We start from the raw sequence: 15,025 nt of genomic DNA on the forward strand, positions 1-15,025 counted from the left end.
GTAAATTGTGTAAAATGTAAAAAATACCTATTTTAATACCCTGTCCAAATATTCTAATCAGTATTTTTTCCCCTGTATGGATTGCCATTTTTCAGAGGATTAGAATATGATGACAATTTAACATTAAAACTATTGTATACTTGATCTAATCTTTGTAATTTTCAGAAATTAATTAGATGTTATCCCTTTTTTTAGACACTAGATCTCACATTTGATTATTTAATTTGGGCATTTTCATGACATGCACTTATTGAAACAAAAATCCTAAATACCACATCTTTAAATATATTTCTTTTTAAAAGTTTTTATTTTGAATTAATTCATGTGATCGTATTGAGTTAGTCATAAGGTTTTTCTACATTAACCTCTGGAATAGATATTGGCATTTGGCAATTATAATTGATAATTATTAATGATCTTCTTAGTTAGCTTTTGCTTATGATCAGCAGTAGACACCATCTTGTTTCTATGACAATATTTAAATCTTTTCCATTATGAAGGAACCCAAACAGTTTGTACTTTATTGCCATAGTATATTTCCACATCCCAGTGGGTAATTTGAGTAGGATTTTTATGGAGAATCTCCTAATAATAGTTTATATACATATATGTATATATTTAGCATTTCATGCTTACCGAAAGACCTTTACATGGGATTGTACTTGGAACCTTAGTGGTCAAAATCCTTTCATTTCACAGGAAAGAAAACTGTGAATACAGCTCTGATCATGTCAGTATCATAAACTCCATAAAGTGTTTCCTCTAGGATAAAATATAAATATAAATTCCTTGGTTGGGCTTTTAAAGCCCTTCACTATTAGGCTCCAATAAGTAACATAGATTAGAATAGACAAAGAAGGTAAGTAAGTAACTGGCGTGGACCAGGATGGCACAATGCAAACACCTATCCAGACTCATTATATTTAGTCCCCTTCCCATACTTTCCATTCTCTCTTTTTGGGAATCGTGTCATCGTCCTCTAGCCTTAACCCACTCCCCTTTCCCCAGTTAAAAAAAAAAATCTGTGTCAGCTTTGTAACAAATATGAATAGTTAAGTAGAACAATTCCACATTGGCCTTGTCTCCAAAATGAATGCCTTAGTCTGTATCTTGAGTCTTTCACCTCTCTGTCAGGAGTTTGGTAGCACATTTCATCTGAAACTTTGGAAAGTCTTTACATTAATCAGTCTTTCAAAGCTAAAAACAGCTTTACTTTGTTGTTACTATATGAATTGTTCTCCAACTTCTGCTTACTTCACTGTGCAGCAGTTCCTATGTTTTCTCAGGTTTCTTTGAAATCATTTCTTTTGCCATGTGTTAGATATCTTTACTCTATCTCTTAAAACAGTTTTCTTGGCCTTTGAGACTCCCATATGTGTTATTGTTAGAACTATATGTTTGAAGATTAAATGCTAAATGTACTGGCTTCAATGTTCTTACTTTCTCTAGAATATCTTTGCTTGAAGCTATTTTCTACAGTTTTGAGCAGTGTTCGAGTGAGCTGTCTTTACCAGCTAATTTGCCAGAAATATTGAGTAGAGGGCAAGCTGAAGTGGCCATCACCTTATATCAATATGTCTGTGTTCATTTGTGCACCTTCATTACTTCTTTTCACCCATCATTGTTTCCTGAACTGGTAAGCTATGTTAAAATTCTGGGAAAAGCATATCAATGAAATCTGTAATAGATATAATTCTTAGTATTTTTTCACTGAAATTATGGAACATAGAAATTGGGGAGAAAAATTGGGGAGTAGTCAGAAATTCTTATCTTCTTTAACATTTTATGTATACTTTGCCTTTATTTAATATTCATCCTCAGAAATCAGTATTTTTGGTAATCATATTTAGGTACATTTATTTGATCAACATCTTTCTAGATATTGAAGTGGGAAATAGAAGGAAGGAAGTAGAATTGTGGATAGAATTTTAAATCTACTTAACTATTCATATTTGTTATATGTCCTATATGAGGAGAGGAGCAGGATACTAAAAAAATTGTTTTAAAATTAGTTATATATAAAATTTGGTCTTTTATAAATCTTAGACATCAAGGTGTAATTTTTGAAGTATAATTAAAGACATGCTCAAAAATTCCACATTCCTATTATTCCACATAGTCCTTCACTTCCCCCCTCAAAAAATGCATAATTCCCACCAGAATTTTCTCAACTTAATTCAGAAATTTAGCTAAACTGTAATGATTAAGTTTAGAAATCCAGTTGTCCTGTTCATCACCATTCTGTTCTTGCCTTAACATTATCCTTGAGGGAAACAGATAGACACCAGGGAATCTGGTCTAGTATCTTTAAACTATCAATCTATCCTTCAATGATGTCCAGTTTACTGTCCAAAGAAGTGTGGTCCATTGTTTCTAACCTTGAGGACAAACTCAAACACAACAATTTTAAGTCACAGGAGTAAAGGAAGAGGTTGTTGATATACCCTTATCCCCAGTTTCCAACCAATCATATTGCACTCCATGCCTCATCTCTGCAACCAATATTAGTTTTGCCATTCATTTTTCTGAATTTTTTTACCTTTATTTTAAAAATATTTTTCCATGTTTACATGATTCATTTTCTTTCCCTCCCCCTTCATGCTGAACTCTTTTAATCGATCATAACTTGTTCCCTGCCTATGAAGTACTATTCTTTGTTCTCTTTTCTCCAAAACAATAAAATAAAGCTGTTCCCCTCATTTGGGGTCTTAGCTTTGCTGAGGAAGTTGAGATCCTATTTCTTGGCAAATTAGATTTTTACTCATAAATCAATTGTGCTTGGAACTTTTATTTTTCTCATTTTGACTAATAAGAATCATCCTCAAGGCATTATTCTCACTAACTTCCCATATCTAGTCAGTTGCCAGCTTTGACCAATTGTACCTCCATTACATCTTTTGCATTTGATTCTTTTTCTCTACCTACACCAGAGGCATTTTAGCTGAGGCCCACCCAAATGGGTCTCCTTCTGTCCTTCCTCTTCCTTCTCCAATCTATTCTCCATGCATCAGTGACTCCCCTTAGCCCTTCATAATCTGGCTCCAGCCTATCTTTTGATCAAGAAATTTATTTGTTATGCCATGCATTGTGCTAGGTGCTGGAAATAAAAGAAAAAATTTAAACAATTATGCTATCAAGAAGTTTATTTTCTATGGGGAGAGAGTCAGCAGATACAAACATATGAAAATATACACAAGATAATTAGAAGGTGAGAAGAAGCACTGGGAACTGAGGGTATCTGGAAAGGTCTGATGCAGGAAGTGGTCTTTGAGCTGAAATTTGAAGGAAACCAGGACTTACCTGAGGCTTAGATGATTTCCAGAGTGATGCATTATTCCTCCTCATATACTCAATATTCTAGCCAGCTGGTCTACTCAAGTGTTCCCTTTGGAAGACAGTCTATCTCTTGGCCCATCTCTTTGTCATGGTCTGTTCCTCATACCTAGAATGCACTCCCAGCTCTCAGTTACCCCTTGGAATCTTTTTCATTTTTTCATTTCAAAGATCAATAGATTCTCCCAAATTGTTAGCTCTTCCTTATACCCCTGAAATTATGTTGATTATTATGTGTGATTATTATGATATATCCTCCCTTTAGGATAATAAGGTCATTGAGGGTCAAAACAGTTTTATTTTTAATCTGTATCCCCATTACATAGCATAGAACACCTTATATACAATTGAGAATAAATTCTTGTTGAATTGAGCTCTAAGCAAAAGTGTGTTAAAGCTAATTTGTTGTAAACAAATTATACATAATTTAAAAATATTTCTGCTTTTTATCAGGATGCCACCTTATTGAATGCTGTACTTAATTCTGGAATGATCACCTCTTTATTAGCCATGGATATATGGTGCTTCCTGGCCCGGTAAGGTATAACCTAAAATTGCTCTTTGACATATCTTTATATTTTTTTAATTTTTTTTTAAATTTATTTTTAATTGTTATTTGGTCATTTCCAAACATTATTCATTGGAAACAAATATCATTTTCTTTTCTCCCCTCCCCCCCTCCCACCACCTCTCCCATAGCCGGCGCGATTTCACTGAGTATCACATGTGTTCTTGATTCAAACCCATTTCCATGTTGTTGGTATTTGCATTAGAGTGTTCATTTAGAGTCTCTCCTCAGTCATATCCCCTCAACCCCTGTAGTCAAACAGTTGCTTTTCATCAGTGTTTTTACTCCCACAGTTTATCCTCTGCTTGTGGATAGTGTTTTTTAGATCCCTGCAGATTGTTCAGGGACATTGCATTGTCCCTAGTGGAGGAGTCCATTAACTTCTATTGTACCACAATGTATCAGTCTCTGTGTACAATGTTCTCCTGGTTCTGCTCCTCTCGCTCTGCATCACTTCCTGGAGGTCGTTCCAGTCTCCATGGAATTCCTCCACTTTATTATTCCTTTGAGCACAGTATTCCAACACCAACATATACCACAATTTGTTCAGCCATTCCCCAATTGATGGGCATCCCTTCATTTTCCAATTTTGGGCCACCACAAAGAGTGCAGCGATGAATATTCTTGTACAAGTCTTTTTCCTTATTATCTCTTTGGGGTACAGACCCAGCAGTGCTATGGCTGGATCAAAGGGCAGACAGTCTTTGATCGCCCTTTGGGCATAGTTCCAAATTGCCCTCCAGAATGGTTGGATCAATTCACAACTCCACCAGCAATGAATTAGTGACATATCTTTATATTGATTTGTAAGAATAAGTAGAAATAATTAATTGTCAGTTGAAAGATACTTTGGTTGCAGATTCAATCTTTTGTATCATAAGACGAGTAGAGTAGTGTTGCAGTTCAGAGAAACATTTTAGGGCCATCTTTCTGAAGACTAAACTAACACTTCTCAGCTTGGTTTTTGCCATTTAAGGATTGAAGTTTGTGTTTGTTTGTTAATCTTTTAATTTAATTTTTGGAGGGAATTACATTTTAAGTGCTGAGCTGTCTCCCTCTCCACCCTGAAGAAGAGAAGGCACCATTTGACAAAGATACATATATAAATATGTATCTCTCTCTCTCAAAAAAAAATACATATATATATATATATATATACATATATATATACACACACATAAATAGATAGTAAAACTATATCATTCATACTTCTCTTTCTTATTTTTTTCTCTGGAGATAGACATTCAGTTATTTTTCATAAAGTATCACTGTTGCTATATACGACATTCTCTTGGTTCTGCTTATTTCCGTCTTCATTACTTCATGCAAGCTTTTCTATGTTTTTCTAAAATCAACCTGCTGCTCACAGTTTCTTACTTCACAGTAGTATTCCATCACAATCATATACCACAACTTGTTTAGCCATGTCTTCAATCATTTTAGCCAGTCTGATAGATGTGAGCTTCCCAGAATTATTTTCATTTGTCTTTCTCTAATCAGTGATTTAGAGCATTTTTGCACGTGACTAAATATAGATTTTTTTTTTAGCCCCCACCTTCTGTCTTAGAATTGCTTTTAAGAATTGTTTCCAGGGCAGAAGAGTGGTAAGGGCTAGGTATTGGGGGTTAAGTGACTTGTCCAGGGTCACGTAGTTAGGAAGTATCTGAGGTCAGATTTGAATCCAAGACCTCCCATCTCTAGGCTTGACTCTATCAACTGAACCACCTAGCTGCTCTGAAAGTATATATGTAGTATATTTTTTAATCCTTATCTTCTGTCTTAGTATCAATTCTAAGAAAAGCAGCAAGGGCTGGACAATGGGGGTTAAATGACATGCCCAGGATCACACAGCTAGAGAATATCTGTGGCCAGATTTGAACCCATGTCTCCAAACCTGGCTCTACCCACTTAGCCATCTAGCTGTCTCAGATTATATATAGCTTTGGTTTCTTCATCCAAAAACTGTCCATATCCGTTGATTGTTTATCTCTTGGGGAATGATGGCTATTCTTATAAATCTGACAATGTTTTTCTATACATTTGAGATATGAGATCTTTATCTGAGAAACTATAAAGATTCAATGCTCTGTCAATTTCCTGCCTTCCTTCTCCTTTTGGCTACTTGATTTTATTTGTACAAATGCATTTCTTTTAAAAAAAATATTGCCTTACTGGACCTCATTTTCTCATTTGTCTTAATAAGCATATCAACCTGAATTATTTCTCTTTTGTATCTCAGGTTTGGGACTGCTGAACTCTGTGCCCATCATGTATTTATAATAGCACATTTGGTGAGTAGGATTATTAGGCCAAAAGCCTGATCTCTTTCTGCTTTTATCTTGGAGAATGCTAGAAATAGGAGGTAGTATGCATGTTGAACTACAACATTCATTTCTTATGTGTTTAGATTGATACTTAAAAAAAAAAAGAAATAATAATGGTGATTGAAAACTGAGGAAATTGTTACATGTAGAGGAAATTTTAGAGAGTTTCAGAATAATCAGAATCAATTGAGTATGTATAAAATTAACTTTATAAATGAAAAGGAACTTAACATTGAATGTAAAGCAGAAACCAACAAGTATGCATGCCAAAATATAGTCTCCTCTTCATTTGTTGCAAATAAGACTTACCTCATTTTCACGGTGAGCTCTGAATTGAAACTTCATGGAAATGAATTTTAAAGTGATTATTATCTTTGACTTTTTTAAAAAACAAAGATTTATAAAGGGGAAAAAATTATGTTGATGTTTGTTCAACTGAAAAGGAAGTTGATTGGATATTAAAATGGATAAAAACCCATTTTAAATTCTAAGAAGTTTTGGGCAAACTGTCTAGCTTTTCAATGGATAGGATATTCTTTTGGGATCTGTACCTTATGGGGAAATTTTAATAGGACTGATCAATTAAGGGATGATTTTTGTATTCTAAAAGCATTTTCCCCATCTAGATTATGTATGTGGTTTTTCACAAAGGCCTACTCTGACATCTCATCATAGGATAGAGGTAACCTTAGGTTCTTTTTTTTTTTTTAATTTCTTTCTTAGTAACAGAGAGAAGGGCAAGAGCTAGACAAACGAGATTAAGTAACTCACCAGGGATCACACAGCTAGGAATTTACTGTGGCCAAATTTGAAACCAAGTCCTCCTGATTCTAGGATTGGCACTTTATCTACAGATTTCCCCTAGCTGCCCTCATCTTAGGTTCTTAAAGATTTTGCCAGAAAAACGCACACTGGTAAGTTTTCTTCTGGAAAGGCCTTGAATATGGTGCCAGAAGAAGAATGTGTTTGCTTTCTGAAGCCCAGCCTAGCTGAGTACGAAGAACTTCATCACCAATAGACTTGTCACTTGGTGATGAATTATTTTATTATGGCAATCTCTGAAACGAGATAAGTGAAAAATATTTCTGAGTCCTTCACGTACCCCCTTGCCCTGCTCTTTCATGTCATCAGGATAGCAAACTGACAGAAAAATAGCATGCTGAGTTACCCATTTTTTTAGACTGTCTAAATAGAAACTTCTGATAATCCAGATATGAAATCTTTGTCCAATTATCAAGTGCATATAGACAGAGTAACTGATTCTTCAAATTAGACTTTCTTGCTATAAAAGAAACCCAGAGGCAAAAAGAAGTGGCAGCTAGTTGGAAGGATGACTCATAGTTTCTCTTTGAGAAAGGCAAATGAAGGCCCTGGTGGACCTGATTAAAAGTATAACCACAAATAACATTTATTCAGCTTTCCAATTCCAATAATTGCCCATAACAAGTGTTTCCAAGAAAAGCCGTTGGTGCACTAATACCCATTATAGGGGACAAGGATGTAGAGAAGACTATGAAGCATTCTGTAAGACCTTCCTCATTCAATCAGTAAATATTTTCATGCTTAGTGACTTCAAGGATCACAAAAAGCAGGTTGTCAGAACAAGCCATTTTGATCTTGATGGGTTTTACACCCCTGTGAATAATGTGAGGAAAAAATCCAGAAGTCTACCAGTTTTTTTGTGCAGAATAAATGCTTACCTCAGTGCATTTGGTTAAATTCTAAAATCTATTGTAAGAAGATAAATGTGATGTTGAATGAATGTTAAATGTTTTTACTTTGTGGTCAGTGTCTCAGCTCAAAACAAAACCAGATTTAGTACTGCATATATGAGAGTTGAATATGTTGCAATATAATTAGATATGTTGCATAAATGGAAGTAGTCATGATTTTTCAAGTTTATAATAATTCATCTGAGTATAGAACAAATTGCATTTCTTACCAGACAGTAGAATGTTGGGCATCATCTCTGAACTCTACGTGGACTATTACTGTTAAACTATTAAAATAGAGAGTAAACCTATGGATTTTAATAGCATTTTTTTAAACTCTTACCTTCTGCTTTAAAGCAATACTATGAAGAGCAGTAAGGGCTAGGTAATGGGGGTTAAGTGACTTGCCCAGGGTCTTACAGCTAGGAAGTGTCTGAGGTCACACTTGAACCCAAGACCTCCCATCTCTAGGCCTGGCTCTCAATCCACTGAGCTACCCAGCAGCCCCCCACCCCCACTCCCAGCATTTTAAAACATATAATAATACATAGATTTGGAAGAGAATTTATATTTTCAGGAAAAGCAATTGGATTTGTGAGAAATGTCTAAAAGAATAAAAATGGACCCCATTTATTTTGCAGATTAAGTCTTGCCCTGGAGAATGTTACCAGCTCACTAATTTGTCAGTTCTGCTAAGGCGACTATTATTCCTCATGGATACACACCATCAGGCAAGAATGCTACTGACTTCTTTTGTCTTCAACATATAGAAATTAGATTTCATTTTAATACTTCTCATTTTTAAATTTCAGTATCAATTCAGTCTCAGGTATCTTGCCTATAGATTTTGAGTGTATTGTTTTATTTAAAGAGATCACATAGCTAAAAGCATGTATTCATTTGTTAATTCCAAGTTTTTATTATTTAATCATGTATTCTTTTAAAAGGTCCACTTATTTCCTGCCCTTCCTTTATATACATGTAAGAAATGTTTCCTCATCAGATTTTTTATTTAATGTAACTGGCATTTTAAAAGTAAATATTAAGTCAAGTTGTATTTATGCATATAATGGCAGCTCTCAAATTTTTCTACTGCTTGAATTGAACTTTAGGGTAAAACTTGTATATAAATATAATATTAATAACATCATAACATAAATACCACAAACATTTATTCACTATTATTGCGGGAAGTTAGCCCACAAAGTTGAATTTCCAAAAGCATCTTTTATGGATATACTTTCTGAAACATATTACATCTTTACTTAACTGTGAACATTAATTCAACATCATTAGCCATGGGTGCTAGTAGGGTGCCTTGCCATTAGAACAAAGTCACTCACTCCTATAGTTATTTTATCAGCAAAATCTCTAAAACAAAAGGAAGAATATATCACCTATCCAAGAGAAAACTTCGTCTAAGACCAGAAACATAATCTTTTCTGCCTCATGTTCACTTACCAGCTTTATGTCAGTTTGGTGCCATGTTTTAAGTAAAAGGATAGTTAATTATATAAAGCAGACCTAATATCTTGAATATGTATACATGGATCTGATATAGACTTGTAATTGAGCATTCATTGCAAGCCTACAGTTTTTGTCCTAGTTATTTTAGTATTTGCTTTCTGCTTGTAAGTTCTTCAGGTCTGTTGAATATGCATGTAAACATGTTTCATCACTACTGACCATAAGAAATATACCCTGGGTAGATTATTCAGTCGTGGGATAGATGTGCCATCCATATCTTTGTGTGAGGAAGTTATGCATTTGTGGATATAATCTGTATGTAGTATCATAGGCTAGAGAAAAGTTATCTGCCTTGTGACCTGGTTTTCATTAAACACTTTGCTCCAAGCCAACTGTAATGTTTAACTAGTTGTTCTTTTCCTATTAGTATACTTTAATAGTATGCCTGTATTGAAAGAATATAAATTTGAGTTTTTATGCTAGTATGAGAATTCTATACTAATATTATGGTAGCCGATTTAAAGATATTATCACTGAAGTCAAAATGACTTTTTGTAGATTTGTTTACAAAAGGGTGGAAAGAGTGAAAGTGGGAAAATGTAAGAAGAAGGTAGAGAATTATCTAGCCTATCACCCTAAGCACTGCTCAGGTGTGGGACTCAACCCAGGCAAGGCTTCACCACGTCCTTTGTCCCCATATGGATTTTCTGGTAATCCTCAACCAGAAGTCTTCAGCAAGGGTTCTTCTATCAATGCAGCCTCCTCCCGGAAAGGAAGGCCAACTTCCCAAGACAAAGTCCAAAGGAGAAGATCCAGAAGCAGTCCTCCAAGAAGCAGTCCAAGAACCAAGGTTGAAGGACCAAGCTCTCCTGGACAAGAAATTCAGGACTTTTTATAGTCCTTTTTCCACATCACTCCCTGTCCCTTCCTCCACTTTAGGGGAACCAATTGCAGTCTTGCAATTTGCCTAGCATTGCCCAGGGGCAGGGCAGTGGCTTCTGGAGTTGTCACCCATTTTAGTAAGTGACTTGTGAACTCTTGTACTTAGTGTTAAGTAGGGGTACTTAAGTCTTTGATTAATTTAAAAGTTGCTGATTGATAGACAAAGAAAGTTTGATTCACTCTTCACAGTATCAGTAATACCAGAAAGAGTTCAGAAGAATTCTGGAAATTTTCATACCTTCTAGGGAAAATCCATTCCATTTAACATCTCACATAACAAATAGTTTAATGCTTGTCTTTAAAATTTCCCAGTGAATTTAAAACTAATGCTCCTTGAACTGCTTTTGCTTTTTTTTTTTTGAACCAAAGAGAATAATATTTGTCTTCCAGTTCACAAAGATTTGTGATGAAAAATAGGTCTTTTCTTTGTTATAAATTTTCATGCAATTAAAAGACATTATAGAAATGCTAAAGAGTAAGTGCATATATAGTAAAAAGAAAATTTCTTTATTTTAATTAATTTAATTAATTTAGAATGGTTTTTTCCATGGTTCCATGATTCATGTTCTTTCTCTCCTCTCCTCCCACCCCACTCCCATAGCCAACGAGCAATTCCACTGGGTTTTACATGTATTATTGATCAAAACATATTTCCACAGTATTAATATTTGCAATAGAGTGATCATTTAGAGTCTTATTTCCCCAATAATATTCCCATTGAACCATGTGACCAAATGTGAACAAATGTTTTTCTTCTGCATTTCTACTCCCACGGTTCTTTCTCTGAATGTGGATAGTGTTCTTTCTCATAATTCCCTCGGAATTGTCCTGGATCATTGCATTGCTGCCAGTAGAAAAGTCCATTACATTCAATTGTGCCACAGTGTATCTGTCTCTGTACAATGTTCTCCTGATTCTGCTCCTTTCACTCTGCATCAATTCTTGGAGGTCATTCCAGTTCACATAGAATTCCTCCAGTTCATTATTCCTTTGAGCACAATAGTATTCCATCACCGTCAGATAGTTCAGCCATCCCCCAAGTGAAGGGCATCCCCTCATTTTCCAATTTTTTGCTACCACAAAGAGCACAACTAGAAATATTTTTGTGCATGTATTTTTCCTTATTATCTTAAAAGAGAATTTATTGACCAGGTTGTTATTCATCCATATAACGATTTCTTTCAGATGGAGTTTATCCAGAGATTTCCTCCTACAGAAGTGGAGAATCTGCCTTTGTGGCAATATGTTTCCTTCAAGGCTTTTTCTCCTGAACTTAAAAGCCAAACAGCAAATGAAGTCACCATGATTGGAATTGCACAGTGTAAAAAATGGTTAAGCAGCAGACATACTTTAGGAGAACTTGAATCTTTGGTAAGTAAAGAGCTAGAAAGTGATTGGAATTACTCTTTAGCATCATAGATTATTAAAGAATTCATGAAAATATTGACTGTTCCTTTTGTGTGGAGTGGAATTTTGGAGAGGCTCATACTCCCAGAATTCACTCTAATGAGCAGACAGGAGACTTGATAAGATGCTGGCAGAGAAAACGGCTATATTTGGAGAAAATGGCAGACAGCAGGGGAGGGAAGGAAAAAAGATTCTGCCTACACAAGTGGCTTGCTCGGGGGCAAAAATGTCCTCTCTTCTAGTTTACAATCATAGAATTTTATAGTAATCCTGATACAAGATTCTCCTCCTTTCCTCTGTCCAATCTTACTAAAGGTGGGGCTGTGATGTTCAGAGTCTTGAGTGCATGACTTTTAACATTACATACCCCTAAAGATCCCTATGATCAAGAAAAACCCGTGACTATCTTGGGATTCACAGCCAGGGACCATAAAAGATAGTTTTGAAACTCCCTGTTCCTTCTTATCTTATAGTTGGCTTTCTTCCCAGGGTAGATAAACTCTTTTCAGGGTTTTTGAAAATAGGTCAGGAAAACTAAAAGTTATGAGGGGGAGCAATTTCAGTCTAAGGAATAGTAATCCTATTACTATTTAAAATTTTAAATTTGGGGTTACAAGCCAAATACTACTCTGAAAACTATACACTGACTCTCATCCCACACACTTTAATAGAAGATATGTTATGCCCCCTTTTGTACGACTGATATAGATATAAGGAAAAAGTAAATTTAACACAATATTTCTTATACTTTATGCTGGGAAAACTTTTGATTGTGGATAACTGATTATTCCCTTTTTTTCCCTTCCCAAATGACCTAAGGTGATTATTAGGTTTGATTCAACTATATTTTGCTTCAAGTCTTGGCTTTACTATTTAGGATATAACCATAAAATAAGGAACATTAAAAGGGAATCATTGAGACAGTACAAGGCAGGTAGCTCCTCTTAAGAGAAAAATGTTCCTTCTGGTGACTATATCCTCAGATTTTCTAAAACTAAAAAATTTGGGGCTGAGGTCAAAGAGCCTCCAGCAGGCAAGTTGGAGTATTTTTTGTAGAAACAGAAAATTAATGTAGGAAAATGAGTATCATAAAGATGCACTCAAAATCTTAATTTGAAAAGTAGTGTTAGGATCTGCTAATATAAGTGCCCAAAGTATGTTGTGCAAAAATCATTACTGTATCTGCTAAATTCTCATCATTCTTTTACCAATTTTCTTTTCACTAGCTTGGTATTATTGTACAGCCATATATCTTAAAAGATTAAATCAGTTAAGAAAAATATATTAAGTGCCTATTGTGTGTCAGGCACTAGGAATACAATGCTAAATATGAACTAGTTCCTGCCCTCATAGAGCAAGTAGATTGGAGCTTTGACTTTATTTTTCTGTGGAACATGGTTGCATGTGGTGGTTAGTTTCTTTAGTAGTATTATACATTACGTGTTTCAGTGATTGAGATTTATGATCTCCTCGTTGTAGCTCTTTCCTCAATTGGTATAACTCACAACCCATCCTTACTTTCTCATCCTATGTAAGTAATTTTTCTCTACATTTTCCCATACAATCCTCTGTAGAGGAACTCTGCAATAGGTTAGGGGCTTTCCTTTGTCACTCAGTATTTCCTGGATACTTGTGTAACACTCAGATAGTTATCTCCTCACTCTTGATATATGACCAACCTACCTCTTTTAATGACTATGCGTATCTGTAATTATGTCTTATGTCACTTCTTGAGCCACACTTCATTGATGGTAGTATATTGTAATCCTCCATACATCTCTCTGTTGTCTCATGGGTTACCTATAATTTTGATTCCTCGGAGCTCCATGATTAGCAGGCCTGGAATGTCACTGAAAATGTTGGTTTGGAAAATAATGGCTTTTGTGTCAAGGATCCCTGAAAACATAATTCATTTTCCCAAGAAGAATCTAGCCTCCTCTCCTCTCCTTAATTCTATAGGTTCATTTCATTGTCCATTTGACTCTCCATGATACATGGACTGCTAACCTCAGTAAGTTACTTAAGTGCCAGTGTAGCCTTGGCAATAAGCATTCTACTTGTGAGAATCATACTTTGTGTATAGTACGAGTTTAAGTGGTCCTGTGAACTAGCATAGGAAATCAACCACCATGTCCATATATCATTGATTAGGTGGGAAAATAAGTCTTGATCTCCAAATAACTGAATAACAAATCAGCTCTTATAATTCAACCTGTTTATAAGTTAGGACCTTCTTATAATTTCTTATGCTTGTTTTTAAGCAGAGATTTAATGTTTATGGATCACTTTTGCAGTACCATTTCTAGCTATGTCTAGACTTCTTAATTTCATACCAATAGAGAAATGTAATTTTTGTTTAGGAACATGTAGCGTTTCATATTTAAAGGGAACTAACTGAAATACATTTTGTTCTTACTGCCTTTAGGTTAGAAGTGCTTCACTTTTTTTTTTGTGCCTAAGATTCCTTTGGCAATTTGTTGAAGCCTTCTCAGAAAAATGGTTTTAAATGCATAAAATAAAATACATATAATTATCAAAATTCTTTCTTAAAAATAGTTCATCAACTATAATAGCAGAGATTAATAACCTGCCCAGGGGATTATGCATTGATGTTTCTGGAGTGCTTTTTGGGGGTGATGCCTCTAATGCCAAAGGGATCAAGCTACTGGGATTCTTGTAAAGCTTTAACTTATAAACTTAATGTTGTTATTTTTTCCTGTTCTTAGAATGTTGCACTCTCTGCTTTGCTCACTGTGTGTAATTCTGTAAATGAAGCTTTGGAGATGGGCCAACAAGTAGGAGTCCTGGAAGCTGTGAGTCCACTCTGGACAATCCTAAATGCTAAACAGGTAAGAAAACAGCTTAACATTTCCTTGAATTAAGTTGAAATTCTGAAAGAACTAATGTGTTGGACCAATTGTATCATTGCTAAATTAGATCTTCCTTATTCTAGTGGCTTGAGGACTCTTTCTAAGACTGGAGAGTTTGCCAGTAAATGCTAACCAGCCTCGGGTGGGGGAGAAGAGTAAGGAGAGTTAACTTGTCTTCTCACTTCCCCTGTCCCTGAAAATCCAAAAGTCTGCCAGGCCAGCTGCACCAGAAGAGAGCAGAGCCAATTACTTTACTTGTTTCTAGACTTGAAAATTGTATTTCAAAATTTTTGTCAAGAAAGCCTTTTTGAATTGAAATAAACTTGTGAACCCTGGATTTTCAACTAGTGAAATGTCAATACGGATATTGCCGTATTTTATGATGCTGCCAGACAGGCTATT

The 15,025-nt window shown here is 35.1% G+C and overlaps 1 protein-coding gene across 2 annotated transcripts in view; it reads left to right on the top strand.

Moving 5' to 3' along the window:
- FIRRM (FIGNL1 interacting regulator of recombination and mitosis) overlaps positions 1-15,025 on the top strand; it is a 73,941-nt gene that overhangs the window by 35,061 nt on the left and 23,855 nt on the right. For both annotated transcript variants that reach the window (XM_056815508.1, XM_016429941.2), the window contains 6 exons: positions 1,450-1,636; positions 3,787-3,869; positions 6,141-6,192; positions 8,579-8,668; positions 11,532-11,717; positions 14,480-14,602. In XM_056815508.1, coding sequence (XP_056671486.1) covers positions 1,450-1,636; positions 3,787-3,869; positions 6,141-6,192; positions 8,579-8,668; positions 11,532-11,717; positions 14,480-14,602 — 721 coding nt within the window. The remainder of the gene's footprint in view (positions 1-1,449; positions 1,637-3,786; positions 3,870-6,140; positions 6,193-8,578; positions 8,669-11,531; positions 11,718-14,479; positions 14,603-15,025) is intronic.

The sequence above is a fragment of the Monodelphis domestica genome, chromosome 2 (genome assembly GCF_027887165.1).
Source record: "Monodelphis domestica isolate mMonDom1 chromosome 2, mMonDom1.pri, whole genome shotgun sequence".
Taxonomy (NCBI): domain Eukaryota; kingdom Metazoa; phylum Chordata; class Mammalia; order Didelphimorphia; family Didelphidae; genus Monodelphis; species Monodelphis domestica.